Raw genomic sequence first — 15,445 nt, forward strand, 5'->3', positions numbered from 1 at the left:
TAGATTCCAGAGAATTATGCTGTTTTGCCTCAGCCTCTAAATCCCATCTGCTGAAAGCCAAATCATTTGAGGTTATAACTCATCTGGTAAACAGTTGTATTGCAGATGCTTTCAAAATGTCTGATAAAGAATGTAAACAACACATTGAATGTTTACAAGGAAGACAACACCAGTCTCTTTTCCAGTGGAAGCATCTTACAATTGACAGCCATGATGCCCTCCTTAAATATGTTCAACGTATGCTTAAGTCATGATGAGTCTCCTCATGAAGGTCCGGAGGGGTGAGAATGCATAACGATGTAGGCCTACCACTTCTTCCCCCTAGATAGCGTCCCCAACATGCACGTATATAACATGATGTGACAGAAGAGGCAGCGGCGTTAACGAGCGACGGTAAACAACATGACAACACCGAATCAAATCTGCCAACTTCGCACAGCAGCTATTTATGGGGGAAAAGAGAACTATAACACGCTACTCCAACTCGTTAACTGCACTTTGGGACATGTCCGATGTGATATGAAGATGATGGACTCACGTGGCGTGGGAATAAAGAATCACATAACTCGGTGAAAAGCGGGAGAGAGAGAGAGAGAGAGAGAGAGAGGGGAAGGAGAAGGGAGGGGGTAGTGTAACCAAAAAATCCAATACACACATACGGGCAGTATCACGCGTGCGTACGACAGTGAGTTTACACGCGCACGAGGGCACTGCGGAGTGCTGATTACCGCGCGCGCTAAAAAAGATCACAGTCTCGTGCAGTGATTCCACCTCCTGGTTTATTAATCGAACTGGGTCGTTTTTTTGAACGCAGAGGACACTTTTGAATTTGAAATGAACGGAGACACTGGAGTGATTCCGCCCGTTGGATTGCACTTGTCTCAAGACTGAACCCGTCCCACACCCGACGTCCTTAAAGAAAACGAGGAGACTTGGCTGATGCATCTCGGCGCGAGCGTCCATTTCACGGCAATTACAGTTGGAAGCAAAAGGGGGGGGGGGACGGTCTGCAATCCTCCGAAGAGATCCCCTGTTTATCTTCAGCCTCAAGCCAGCGCAATAGTACCCACACGTTCGCTGCGAGCGTAAAAGTAACCCGACGGCTGACATTCAAAGCGAAGAGTCACTTTTTCTCCATTTACACGGGAGACAGTGTCGCTCGTTATTTCTTTTGGGGGAACACATTGCAACCAAACTGCGTCTCGTGGTGCTCATCTGCGGTCTCTCTCTCTCTCTCTCTCTCTCTCTCTCTCTCTCTCCGTTTGTGCCGAACGACTCGAGGAATACCCTTCAAGTTTTCCCTTGGAAGTTGCGCATTGTCAAAATGGGATTTGGTGGCTTTTTCGCCGTGCCCGGTAAATGCCTTGTTGTCCTCGGACTAAAATTGTTGTTCCTTATACCTGCAGGAGTTCCGGCAAGAAGCGGGGACTCTTTATTAAAGGACAACATCACCGTGAGACAAGGGGACAGCGCCGTCCTAAAGTAAGTCATTTCCCAGTGCGTCATATTGATCCGCACGTCGTGCTGACTCTGGTGTGTTGGTATTCATCCGATTAACAAGTGTTGTTTGTGTGTTTTTAAATAGAGGCTAAATCATCACACTGGGCCTTGCTCGTATTGTAAGGCTATTCATATTCTTTTTTTTTATTTTGAAGAAAAAGAGTCTTGTAATGTTTGTGTTTGATCTGCACATGAATGCATATTTTGTTCCCGAGTGTACATCTTTAATATTGTCCTTGAAGGTTATTGATCCGGGGATGCTCAGCGCCTGAGCCTTATGACATTTCTGAATGCAGCCTACCATGTCAGTGGATGTTTTATTTCAACTTGACCGCGTTAGAAGGCTGTTGGTTATTGAATAGCCGGTTCAGACCAGATACCAATTGCATTAAAATCTCGTTAAAGGATGTGAAACGCGCCGTTGCAATAACACTGCTAGAAAATCAGTACCAAAACTGAGATTGGTGTATTAAGGGTATTGGATGATATCAGACCCCCTAATTACACTCTTGTTATCTGTTTACTTTCTACTGTATTTTTACTGGTGAGATATCTCTCGGAAATGTCCTCAATTGTACATAAACGTGGTGCTTTCTCTGTAGATGTTGTTCAGACTGAAGATGTGTCTTTCATCTTCAGCTCTATCATTAGACGAATGTATGCTTCATGTAAACCCAATTTTCAAAGGCAGTTTATGTAAGAAAAACATAAAAAATTAATGGAAATCTGACTTATGGCTGGCAAAAATTGATCCCATTAAAACACGTTTAACATCCAATAGCAGAGAACAAGAAAACATCTTGTGTACACCAAACTGCATTCCAAAGAATGTTTATGTCGTTTGTACACTAATCCCCTCACAGTTCAAGACAAAAACAAATACACACCCTTTATCGGTCCCTGGGAGATCAATGAAATGTGTTCTCTGCATTTAACCATCGCAGTGGTCAGCCGTGGGGCGCACCCTAGGGTGTGATACAGGTGTACAGCCAGTGCCCGCTCCAGGGCAATGGGGGATTAACCTAACATAAATGTCCCCTGGATTGGGGGGTGAACCTGGGACACCTGGAAAAAAAAAGCCAAGAGGTAGCACAGACAGAACATACAAACACACTGAAGGCCAGTTCCAAGGACCCTGTAGGTCTGAGGCAGTATTGCTAACACGGCTGTATATTGCAATGCAGTTGCGTAATTGGCCTGTTCACTGCAAACGCATCACAAGCTTCTGTATTCCCCATTTGACAGGAATTATGTGTGGTATGCTTGCCGGTAATCAATTGTGACTAGGAATCATTCATTTAAATGCATTAAATTATAAACGGTTTGTTTCATAGCGTATTGCCTTTACACAGACACACAACGTATATGTAGAAGCAGGTTATAATGGAAGGGTGAGGGAAAGCCCCAGCAAAGACACAGAGTGTGCTAACCATGTCACACTGATTGGCATCTGGGTCAATGACTTTAATGTGAACCGTGTTAAAAGACACAGAGATTGTTGTCAGCAGGGCACCCCTGTTGAGGGTCTCTGGCTTACTGTGGTGTGGCAGGTTGTAGGTGAAACAAGGACATGCTCAATATAGTATATCACTACACACTGAGGCGTGACCAGATAGTTTAACCACAAAAAATATGGCTTGCTACAGAGCTGTCTCGGTGTACCCACTTGCAACCATTACATTTTTATACATTCTGATTTATTAAGTCTTATTGGGATTATGTAGAAAAATATTCAATCCAAACAATAGATTAAAAATCTTCAAATATAGTAAAATCCTGTAATGTGTTGACCATAAGGCAGTTATCGTGCAAAGGATGCTATTTCATAGAACAAGGCTCATTAACATGAAAGGCCTGGCTGATAAACCAAGCAAAACTATATCAATACATTTACACATTTCTGTATGACTTCGCTGAAAAAATAATAGTTGTGAAATAGAAAAAGTTTATTGCACTAAAACTGAAAAGAATCTCTCAAGTCTGTCATGCCCTGGGTAATAAAAAGTTCACATGACCCATTAATCTTTATAACGATGATGCAATGATCTAACTTACTATATCTGCCAGTCCCCTGGGATATCCTTTCAAGTTCAGGTGTCACCCTCTTCCCCAGCCCAGGAGGGTTGCATCACTCTCCCTCGCGAGCACTGTGTGGACATCCATCTTGCACCAGTTGGGTTACAGCCTCTTCATGTTGTCATAAATCACAGGGCTGCTCATTAATGTTTAATATCCAGAAACCTGTGTGCTGTGGCGCTGTTCAACTAGAACCCCACCACCAGTGTAGGCCGGCCGCGTTCATCAACGCCAGCGTTCTTGCCCGTCTCTGCGCACTTTTCTGATATCATTAATACTCATCAGTGGCAACACCTTCCTGTCACCCTCGGCCAGCAAATGCATGCTCTGCTGATTGCAAGTGTCCTACTTTTTCTTCTTTAAGTCCTTCACAACTATTTACTCCAATTTGTTGTCTCCACCTACGTTAAATCACACGTATATATCTCAGCAACAATGGACTATGAAAATGATTATATCCTTTAATTCTTATTATTTTCTTGAATTTCCAAGAAAATAAAGCCAGATAAGACAGCAAAAAACAAACAACATGACAACTTTCTTATACTTAGACACCTTGTTCTACAATAACAGAGTGTGCAACATTAGGTTTAACAAAATGAAATGAAACAAAAACTACTTGCTGCTACAGCCTTTGCGTGTGCACTTCCTCCACATCCTAAGAAGGTCGATCTCTGCTGTAAGATAAGTAGGGCATCTTTTGCAGAAATGACCAGAATACCCTTGGAGGACTTGCGCATTTATGCTGCGCTGGCACTTCTTTCATATACCACAGGAGACACCACTTTCAAAATACAAGTCCATCTGCAACCAAGAACTTTCAGGTCGAAAGCATTGAGAGAGAACAAAGGAGTGACATTTAAGGGGAAACCAAAGGCACTATAAGTTACTCCCATTTCCTCAAGTCTTATGACTTGTTGCAGTCTCGTATAGAAAAAGGGAACAGCAGTTTCATCACAGAAGCCTATTCATCCAAGTGCTAGCACATATGTTGATACCGTGTTTGTCAGCAGAAAGCTGCACTTCAAATCACTTTGCCATGTTGCGTGTCCATTCCACTTCAGATCTAGCTCAATCCTGAAATTAGATGTCTCCAACCATATGTCAACGCAAAGTACCGGCCTCCTGTGACCACACAAATCATTTCTAATTCTCTCTAGACTCTTGCCAAATCCTGGACCCTTATTTATAAAAAGACCACCCTAATAGGGGAACATGGCAGAGAAAACAGCCTTTCTTTGTTTTGGTTTCCTCAACAATGGCCAAAAGAAAACGCAACCGAGAAGATGCAATTTGCTATAGTTTCAAACTCGGTTTATAGAGTTGCATCAATGATGATGGACAAGTATAGAACCACCATATTGACAAAAGATATTGATTGATTAATATTGATTGATTGCCATTACTTGACGGCTGCCACTCAGGTCAGAACAAAGTTTGAGCCTGAATCCCAACTCTTCACCGTCTCTCGGACGCTACCCATTACTAAAACTGTCTCCATACACTAGATTGTGATTGAATGGAGGTTGGCTCTTGCACTCTGTTTTCACACCGCTCTACTGTGACTGTTAGAGAAAGAGTTGTGCTGCAAGCTGTATTTTTGGACTTCAAGTAACCGAAATGTATTTAAAGGTTAGCACAGTGATGAGACTACAAATCTTCATGGAACATTTTCAGCCCCAGCAAACGCATCTATGATATGTGGAATGCTATTATTATGGCAATTAAATGAAATTGGCTGACACATTTTAGCAGCTTGAATTGATCAATGTAAAAGCCCAGCCATGGACATGAATATGGATGAATGTTTCATGCAGCCGGCTTTGTATTACTGTCATTATGTACACATTAGGAAATGTTTTTTATTGATTGTGTCCGATTGTTGTTGATACATTTACATTACTATACTGCCTAGCAGTCTCTGCTTAGTAACTGAATTCTGTTTGAAAGGTCACTGCATTCAAGCTACCACACCTATTGACAAAAACAGGACAATGGATCTATAGGATCAATGGATCTACAGGATCTAAATCTAAAGGTTATTTGTTGAATATTAGGATTTTTGATATGCTTGTCAAATAATATAATAGCCTACTTATCTTCACAAGTCCAATTCCGCTTCCAGCTATATTAGTATTACAATACATTGATGAATTATACATTGTATCCATCCAGCTTGTAGACATCTTACCTCCAGCAAGAGCCAAGCATTGCTATATAAAGCCAAACAGAACTTCTTCTGGTGAAAGCTAGTTCTTTCACATCATGGAGGCTAATCTGAAGGTTTTTAGCTCTATCTCACAGAAAATAAATGGCGGCTTGCAATTCTGTCTTTCTCCGCAAAGCTGTGTTTGGCAGTTCACCTTTGTTTCAAGATTAACTTCATCCATCATATCCAGTGGCTGAGATGCAATCATCTCTGTAACTAGGACATGTGTAGGGCCGTCTTGTGTGTTTCTTTAAATCATGGTCACAGTAATATCTAACATCCTCAGAGGAATTCAATTCAATTCAATTTTATTTGTATAGCCCTTAATCACCATTACAGTCTCAAAGGGCTTAACAAGATAAATTTTTGCGACAGGAATATTAGGCTTCATTGACACTATCCACTGCTCTGGATCCAGACAGTCTTTTAATTATTTGTTTTGGAAGGACAAAGCTTCGAAGCCTCCAGCCTGCGTCCTGCGTCTTCTGATTGTATTTTGACTGATTTGGAACCATGTTGAGAGGCGCACATTTTTTAGTTGGAAAGGTTTTACACCCTGTAGTTGTTTGTCGAAAAAAAACAGGATCTTGGTCAATTTGATTCTTGAATCTATCAATTACATACTTATATTTTAGTTATATCATGGTAAAGCCAAAGACACCCGACCACATCAGGACAAAATAATGTCTGGAGAGATTTGAATTCATAATTAAGTGTTTTCCTGCTCAGAATCGTTATGAGTCTAATACGATGTTTTGCTACGTTTTGCTACAAATATGAACCCAAAATATGTGCTTTTGGCTAAAAGACATAGAAAAAATCGGAATATGTATTGTGTTGCACAAAAATATCACACCATGAATTATCACAATCGTTCCGAAGAGGTTGCTGGAAACAAACATAATCACCACAATATGAATATGAAAGTGTGTAGTAGGGCAGCAAGATTGCGTGCAATGGAACAGGGATTGCTTGAAACAACTTACCTGGAGAGCAAGTGAGTCACATTTAATCAATGCGGTGAAGACAGCGGGAGCTTTAAAGCTAATGGAAAGACAGACTGCAAATGCAGATCCATAGCCACAGTGAGCTACACTGGCGCAGTTTGCAGTATAGGAAGAACTAAAATGCGACAACCTTGCATGCAAATTGGGTGGAATTGGCCAGACGATGAACACATTCTCCGACAATAACAACCAGTTGGGTATCAAATTAGTTTTGACTCATCAAATGGTAAATAGACATGCACGTGTATATCACTTTTTCTTAGACACTACAGCCGCAGAGATACAGGGTTGGCCTCTATCAATGTCTCAGTTCAACAGAACCCAATCTTTAATTTATTTGGTATTTGGAAGGGGGGGAAGACATGTAAACAGATGTGGCAGGTGACAGATGAAGACGGTTGACTTGTGCAATTGGGAAGTGCAATTTGCTGGAAGTATTCTGTTTAAATTGCAGTTGTCAGGTGTGGACTACTAGATATTGGAAAAAGGCATCGTCTGAGCGAGGCTGGGAAATTATGTGTGTGGCTTCTGCAATGATTCACTGTTGCCAAAGTGGTGACCTTCCAGAGATGAACAACCTCAACTGGACCATGCGACGTAATTCCTCTAAATATGTCCTTGATCACAATGCTGTGGACAAATGCTTGCAGCAGATTGCACTATGCATTCGTAGAGAGTTGTTGTTGACACAGCTAGTAATGGAAGACTTTCCATTATACTAATACAACATCTACTACCAACTACTACTGCTTCTACTACTACTACTAGGTATATTACTAGTGGTCATCCCACTAATTACTATTCTAGTGATAATAATAATTCATATTGTTATTGTGTAATCGTACACAAAAATAACAACAATAATAATCAAATCAGGGTAAATAGCATTTTTACGCATTTTACAATAGAAAATCATTCTAGCTAATTGACCCAGCGTTAAAAACAATAATCAGCAGGGAGTTCCAGAGGGTGGGGGAAGCCACCCTTCACGGTCACCAAACATGCAACCTGGTGAGAGGAAGGTAGGGAGCGGTCACATGTCTGAGCATTGGAGAGATTTCCAAACACACTTTCAGTCCTTTTCCATTTCAACATACAATTAGGATTACAGTGATGGTAATCTGAAAAGGTCATGTTGTTTCTGTTGCTGTTGGAAATGCTCATCAAATGCTCGTCAAATAGTTTGGGTCTACAGCTCGTATTTCATTTATGAGTAACTTTGTGTTTTTGTGTGTGTGTTGGTGTGCCTGCCTGTGTGTGCATTTATATGTGTATGTCCGTATATGTGCATGTGTGTCTGTGCTTGAGAGAAATAGAGCGAAAGTGAGTCAAATAGAGTGCGAGAAAGGGCAGTGAGAGAGAGAGATGGAGAAAGTGCATGTGTGCACGTGCCTTTGGTTTGTTTGCACACACAGTGTGAGGGTTTAGCATGAGATTTTGCATGTGTGATTCTAGCCTATTAATCACACATGTCAAAATTGCACTTGATTGCAAAATGGCAGAGCTGGGACAATGGGTTTGGCACGAAGAAGATTACTCAAGCTAGCGGAGAGAGCAATTGCCCTTGTAATAAGGCTTCAGAAGTAATCTGAAATGTTCCCCAGCTATTTGATTTGGGAGGTAAGAACAACATTGGAAAATCGAAGTCTTTGTTTTCCTCGTTTCCTTCATCATTATTTCTGGCATAATAACGTTTGTGCAGCATTGTTGCACCACCTGCCAGGCCTCACCATTAGTTAGTCTAATGCCAAGAAGGACCCAAGGTGGATATAAGCAAAAGTTGTAATATATTGATTAAATAAGGCATGGGCCTCCTTAAATTTGGGATATTAGGGTTAGGTATCTTCGGTTCATAAAATAAAAATAAAAAAAGTTTTTTTTCAGCTGTTTTTTTGCATGTTTCGCATGTGGATACGGGGCTTGAATCATACATTCTTTCAGAGCTGCAAATAATCTCAAATGATAGCCATCAGCCCAATCCATCTGGCATGTCACCTGAGCAAAGCACTCTTTTATCTGCATTCGCAGACAAAGACAGGAAGGCACAGGAGCATCTCTGTTATGCAACATATGTCTTAACAGGTTTTTTGGGCTTTAATCTAAAATAAAATGAATGATAGAAGATCAACCGTGTTGTAAATGGGAATCCAGGCTCAAGCAACAACAGAGGCTGAAATTGCACTTCAGTATCTCTCCTCCATCCTTATTATCTCGGAGGAAGGAAGGAACACATTCCCTTATTTTATGGCACGGAAGGTGATAATATTGATGAATGACTCACTTACTTCACTCTGAATGGGGGTAATCTGTAAAAAATTAAACAGAAGACGGGTGCCATTATCACACCAGTTAAATTCCAATCTTTGCAACTTTGCAAAAATAATAAGCCAGCATGGTCTCGTGAATGATGAAATGGAGGTCCAGAGCTAGAGCTGTTTCAACAATGAGATGCCGGATGGTGACTAATCCTTGGCTTTTGATATATTGCGCTGGAGGGGCGACAGGACTTTGACTTCAGAGAGGGTCAGAGACATCATGGCCATGCATGTTTAATTACACTACTGTTGGCTAGTGTTTACAGTCCAATGTGCGTAACAAGCCAGACATCAAGAAGTGCAACAATCCAAGACAAAACCGCTCTTTTTCAAGACATCACACTTCCTTGTATGATGCAACGGTGAACTGTGATTAATTATTAATTATACATGAGTCGTCCTGATGAAAGAGTAGTGTTGTGAAGTGCCTGCTCTTCAGATCCGTCAGCTCAGTTCAAAACCCATTATGTTATTGTAGCAGACGAATGGGTTATATGTTTTCAACACTGATACATGTCATGCAACAGGACAGATGTCCAAGGCCTCTGACACATTGGCCACTCTGTAAACCATTGGGACTTTTCATGGGGCCTCTTGGGGAATTCATTTAGGTGGGAATTCCATGATTTTTTTTACACTCACTTCTCATACAAAAATGTACTCGTATTCCTTTGTATCAAAGTGATACATTATGATTTTGTGATGTTACGCTATTCCACAAGTATACCGTGTCTGTGCTTGAAAACTAAAAAGGAAAATAGGAACCACGTTAATAGATGCTATCACTTAGCCCATTTTGTAAGCCTAGCAAGGCTTACAGCTTTTAGTTGTCATCTTCTGCTTGCTGTTGTCAGCTGAAATCGTTGTCAGAGTCAGCCCAACTGGGATGGATTTCCATTGGAATCTGATGCTACAGGCTTTTCCTTTCTGGACGCTTATTTTGACAAATTCCAGACCAGCTGAACATTGTCAGACACAAAAGACTGAAATAATGCAGCTCAGGGCCTAAACACAATGAATCAACACCATCTTGTATTCATAGCTAAAGTTGAATCTTGTTGCGTGCTTGAAGAACGCTATATATAGCATGCCTATTCAGTGATGTATGAAATGCTTTCAAAATATGTCGATGCATGTATTTATTGAATTTGACTTATTGTTACTGAAGAAGTTCTGAGGGCACTCAATGTCAACAATATTGTCTGTCTTAAAAAGGGCCGCGAACTAATTTGTCAACCTCACAGGTGGCACATTTTACTGGACAAAATTAAATAGAACAGCAAAGTTGTGATCTGGTAAAATTAGCTCAGATACAAGGACATGGTCTCCTTCATGGGTGTTGATTTGGGTACTCTACGGCTTATTTTAGAGAAAATATTCCAGCTTTAAAGCCAGCCTGATGCCTTGCATTAAATGAGCCATGCCAATCTGGATCAGTGCCTCCGCTGTTCTCGACTTAAAAAATGGCTACACTCTGCATCATTAGGTTTGCAAAGCTTGAGTTGTTATGTTGTAGCACAGTGTCTAAACTTTAAGACAGCATTGTCATAGATTGCTTTCTGTTTGCGTGACTTTTATGTATTCTACTGCATGCTCGTGTTAATATAGTCTATAAGACATAGCTGGCATGGGCCATGTGTCTACTCTGTTAAAATCGATTGAAGAGGAAAGGAATGACACAGCATTCACATGTTCATAAAGAATATTGAGATTTAAGACACACAGACTCTGTGCACTATGTTTAATTAACAAGTAGAAGTGTCATTTTTCTGTCCATGGTTTCCATCTCAGTCCTCATTTGAATTGATGACAATGTCCCACCCTTATCAAATATAGCTTCATCCAGTTTTGTGAGGTTTTACACAACCTTAGATATTGAACATGAACTTTCATTTAATCTTGGGTAATGCATTAAAGAAAATTGGCATTATTTAGGTGTAAGCTTAAATGCATTTTTAGGATTTGTTTTTAATGGAATTGAATTCACTAAATCTTTTATTTGTTAATAGTTTAATACCAATGTGTTATGCAGAAAATTGCATGCTCTCTGTGAATGAGATAAGAAATACAGAGGTTATTATAATTTCCCATACTCACACAGCCCTGAAGAAAAAAATAATATACTATTAGTTGCTCTGTTTGTTTGCCCCTCTAGAGGTATAAGCACAGCCTTGCCACTTGATACAATGTATTCCCTTTTCCCCTTCGTAATTTCTCTGCCGAGGGTCGAATCCTCGGATGAAGTTAAACTAATATTGAATATTTCATTTTGGTTCACTCTTCCTAGTCATCCAAATCACTAGTTGATAGTATGTTATGTAGAATTGTATAATTCCCTTTTTTTCTAATTCTGCTCTAATTTCTTATTGATTGTCATTGAAAAACATGCAATATATTTAGTGTGTGTGAGTTTTTGTGTGTGTGTCTGTGTGTCTGTCTGTGTGTGTCTCTCTCTCTCTCTCTCTCTATATATATATAGATATAGATATAGATATAGATATAGATATTGGTAGAGTATATGTGCTTAGATAATGGTTGGATGAAGTATGCTAGAAAGTCATGGATCAGAGTATGATTTATAGCTAATATAAGATACCTTGCAGAGACAACAAACGCTTTCTTATCTCGGCCAAGCAGAGTCCAAAGTAATGAACAGAATGGAGTCAGTGAGATCCATATCTCAAAGACATCGCGGGCCTTCTATCTATGATGTCCATTTAAATGGCATAGACGCAGAATTGCTCAGGCTGTAGTCGGTATCGACTGCTTTCACTTAGCTCGTCTGTAAACAAAACCAGTCCGAGCATCACTGACAACGGCTGCATAGAGGCCATACCATATTGGTTATTTAAATTTAAGATGAGGGCGCTCAATAACCATTTCAATGCTTGGAAACAGGGGGCCTGCTAGCAGATGCTACAATTCTTGCTCACTAGATAAACACATGCACACACACAGACACATGTACACATTCACGTAGACAGACACTTATACACATACACACACACACGTCATGCTTTTATCTTTAGCTTGTATCTTGTAGCGATCGATCGAGATGCCAGTTATGTGATGGCTCTTAAACCACCATTGGAGTTTTATAGAAACATGATAAACATCATCAATCTTTTTGTGCAGCCTTCAAGATGTGGCAGATGGTTCATAGCCTTTTAATCAATTGGGTTTCGGTGATCCTGTATATACCCCATGCAATTCCACGTATGCCACTGGGTCTGAAAGTTCATGCTGTTCAAGTCAGTTTAGTGCATCTGTCTGCAAAATTTGCCAGGGAACATTCTCTGTTCATCCATGGATGGCAACATATTTTCCTTGAATTGAAAATTAAGCCTAAAATTGCATTCCGAACATAGAGTAGCAATTAACAATGGTATACATTTTCTTAAATCTGTTAAACTGTTTTGTCATGTTGGCCTAATGTCAATGTGTAACGTTTGCAAGAGATGAGATGGTTTGACAAATAAATCAGCAATTTAATTTGGTGAAAAATGTTTCTTTTGAATATTATTAACTCAAAGGGATACTGTAAATCTGATTCAAATTCAGAAATCTGCTCAGCAAATGTTTGGCAGAATATCATGTCAAGACAGTAATCTATCTTTAATACAATGACAATGTAATTTTACCATCTGCCCTCATTGAAGCAAATAACAGCTATAGAGTTAACAAATACAAATGTTGTTGAGTTGTTTAATGGTTCTGGATGAAAACAATTCTTGCAAGTGGAAAGCTTTAAACACACAAACATGCTATGCATAAGAATGTGTGTCCATGTCAATTGCAAATGAGTATCATAAATACATAAACAAAAGCTGAGCAGACAATTTTCAAAGCAAAGTCGACTTATAATCACCTTTCCAACCGCTTTCTAGACCTTAGATGACCTGAAACCTTGTCAAAGTTGAATGCCAAAGAAAATGGGATTATGGTTTCTGTAACTATGGCACGGATATGGGAAATTAGAGTTTAAGCTAATATCCAACATCATGGCTTGGACATGGCATGGTTCTTATGTGCTTAATCTCTACTAATCTGCACCATCTCACCGTAAAGGATCATTGAAAAATCCTAGCAGACCTCTAAAATAGCCAGGGCCATTAGGATCCACGAAGAAAACCTTGCATGAAATAACACATTGTAATATGCATAATGTTTTTTTTTTTTTTTTTTAATTGGACATGGATTTCCCACCAGGCAAATTAGAAGGGCTCCAGACATTACAACACTGTTGACATGGAATGGAATACATTTTTTTGAAAACAAAAATGATGTTAGATCGCACAGCCAACATATGTATCCTATGTGACCTATCCATATATGCATCCCATTTGTACAAGTAATGTGCTAATAGGATATCTCATTAGTACATTATTTTCAACTATTATCCTACCGTACTTCTGTCTCCGTTTCATTCAACATTTAATCCAAGATTTCAATAATAAATAGAATGATAAATCCGAAAAACCTTTTTCCTTTTCCTTTAGTTCATAGTACTTCTGAACATTAATGCAGGAGCATAACGATCCGGGACATAGCAGAACAGAATCAAGGCCATGGTTGGCGGGTTAGGTCGAGCTATGCAGCTTTTCTCTCAGAGTTGGAATTTTAATTGAAGATACCTTTTAGTGAAAGGACCATTAAGATAAAATATAGAGGACACGACATCAGTGTTCTTTATGGTCGTTAAAGCCCTGAACCTTTTCACTAAGAAAAAGCATTTTTTTTTATTATAGTGCATTGAAGAAATGTTTACCATTCGAACGGTAAAAGATCATAAATAGATGGAAATAAGTTCTTGACTTCAGTAAATTAATGAACAAATTGTTCTGACCTATTTGTGATAGTTAATGTGGTTTTGGTAGATAAATGGACAATCCTTGTATGTAACAGCTAATAGAGGCAGAGAGAGGAAGTGCTAGAAACAATAGTTCATTTGTAACTGCCATGTATTTGCGGAGGTACTTTTCAACATCTTAACTGTTCACAGCCTTTGGACTTCGCTGGTTATGCATTGTGTTATCAATGCTGGACTGAAAGTCGCTGCAAGGTTTTATTTGATTTCTCTGAGGAAATCAGCATTCAGTCTTGTGGTGTACAGTGGTCACTCGGTCTGATCAGTTTGAGCTGCCTGTATTTATTGATGAATTAATGGCCTTCTGAATAAACCGGGAGGACGGTCACTGGAAGATGGCCTCGTTCCAGCTGGAAAACTCCTCATTAGCCGAGCCCTAGAGTGACCGTAGCCGCCAATTTTGTTATGGAAGTTCTGGCAGCGAGAGTGACAGCAAGTACGGCTAAGTTACGCTACGTCGTGCTCTGTTCCCGCAGCATCTGCCTACATAAAAGGTAATGGGTGTAGAAGGACATAAAGATACAATCTTGGCTGCAAGTCTTAGTGGCTAGAACCTTGCTTGGTGTCTAGCAGTTAGTAAAAGAGCTGCCTTTCAATTAGAAAAAGCGGGGGGGGGGGGGGGGGGGGGCTTTTATTCTATAAATAAAAGATGACTCAACACATTGAAGTTTTTTGTCTTTTCAATTACCAAGGGGACTCCTTGAAACAAAGTCGGGGTGTTGCAGTGCACTCCTGCATCACATTCCCACCTTCTCTCAGGTAGACCACTTGAGATAAAATATGTCTTAAGTCATCGCTTAAGACTCCTTTGCATTTTTGGCTTATCCTTCATCATTATTCAATACCGTTGGCATGTTGCCGCCTCAATATCAGCACATAGCATAGAAGATACACTTTGCTTGAATATAATAAAAACAGCCAAACAGCTCTGAAACCCAATGTAAATTTGTATTTTAGAGTTTACAATAACATCTTAGTTTAAGAGTATACAGAAAATTGTTTCTGAGTGCTGGCTACGAACAGCAAAAGTATTGTTGACGATTGTTTCCTCGTCAATTTGGCTTTTTAGTCTGTCAAAGTTAGCAACCTTAATCTATTTATGGAACGCGTAAGGGAACAAAAGTAAATTCTTTTTTTATTTAGCTTGCACCTCCAAAACTAACCTAAACTAATGTTATCGGTTGAGATCCTGCTTTATAATGATCATTTTTTTCTAATCCACATAGGAACATTGTGTATAAAGGTGAGAATCATTGGGTGTTCATTGCTGAAGTATAGGTGTATTCGCTAGATATGAATACTGTATGTATAGTATAAACAGCCAAGCTTTGTGTATCTGTGTCTTTTAGCTTTTTAAACCTGCATGCACGATTCACCTCGTTCACTCAGTACTTTATCTATAATCACTCCCCACAACCCCATAAGCAAGCCTGTGGGCTACGATAATGAACTACGTGTAATGGACACGTTG

General features: G+C 39.8%; 1 protein-coding gene across 2 annotated transcripts in view; it reads left to right on the forward strand.

Moving 5' to 3' along the window:
* opcml (opioid binding protein/cell adhesion molecule-like) overlaps positions 1-15,445 on the forward strand; it is a 157,803-nt gene that overhangs the window by 69,616 nt on the left and 72,742 nt on the right. Inside the window, exon 2 of one of the 2 annotated variants that reach the window (XM_030362332.1) lies at positions 1,407-1,482. In XM_030362332.1, coding sequence (XP_030218192.1) covers positions 1,407-1,482 — 76 coding nt within the window. Of the gene's footprint in view, positions 1-648; positions 1,483-15,445 lie in introns of those variants that run through there. The other variant, XM_030362331.1, reaches the window with a different exon arrangement.

Source organism: Gadus morhua, chromosome 7 (genome assembly GCF_902167405.1).
Source record: "Gadus morhua chromosome 7, gadMor3.0, whole genome shotgun sequence".
Taxonomy (NCBI): Eukaryota; Metazoa; Chordata; class Actinopteri; order Gadiformes; family Gadidae; genus Gadus; species Gadus morhua.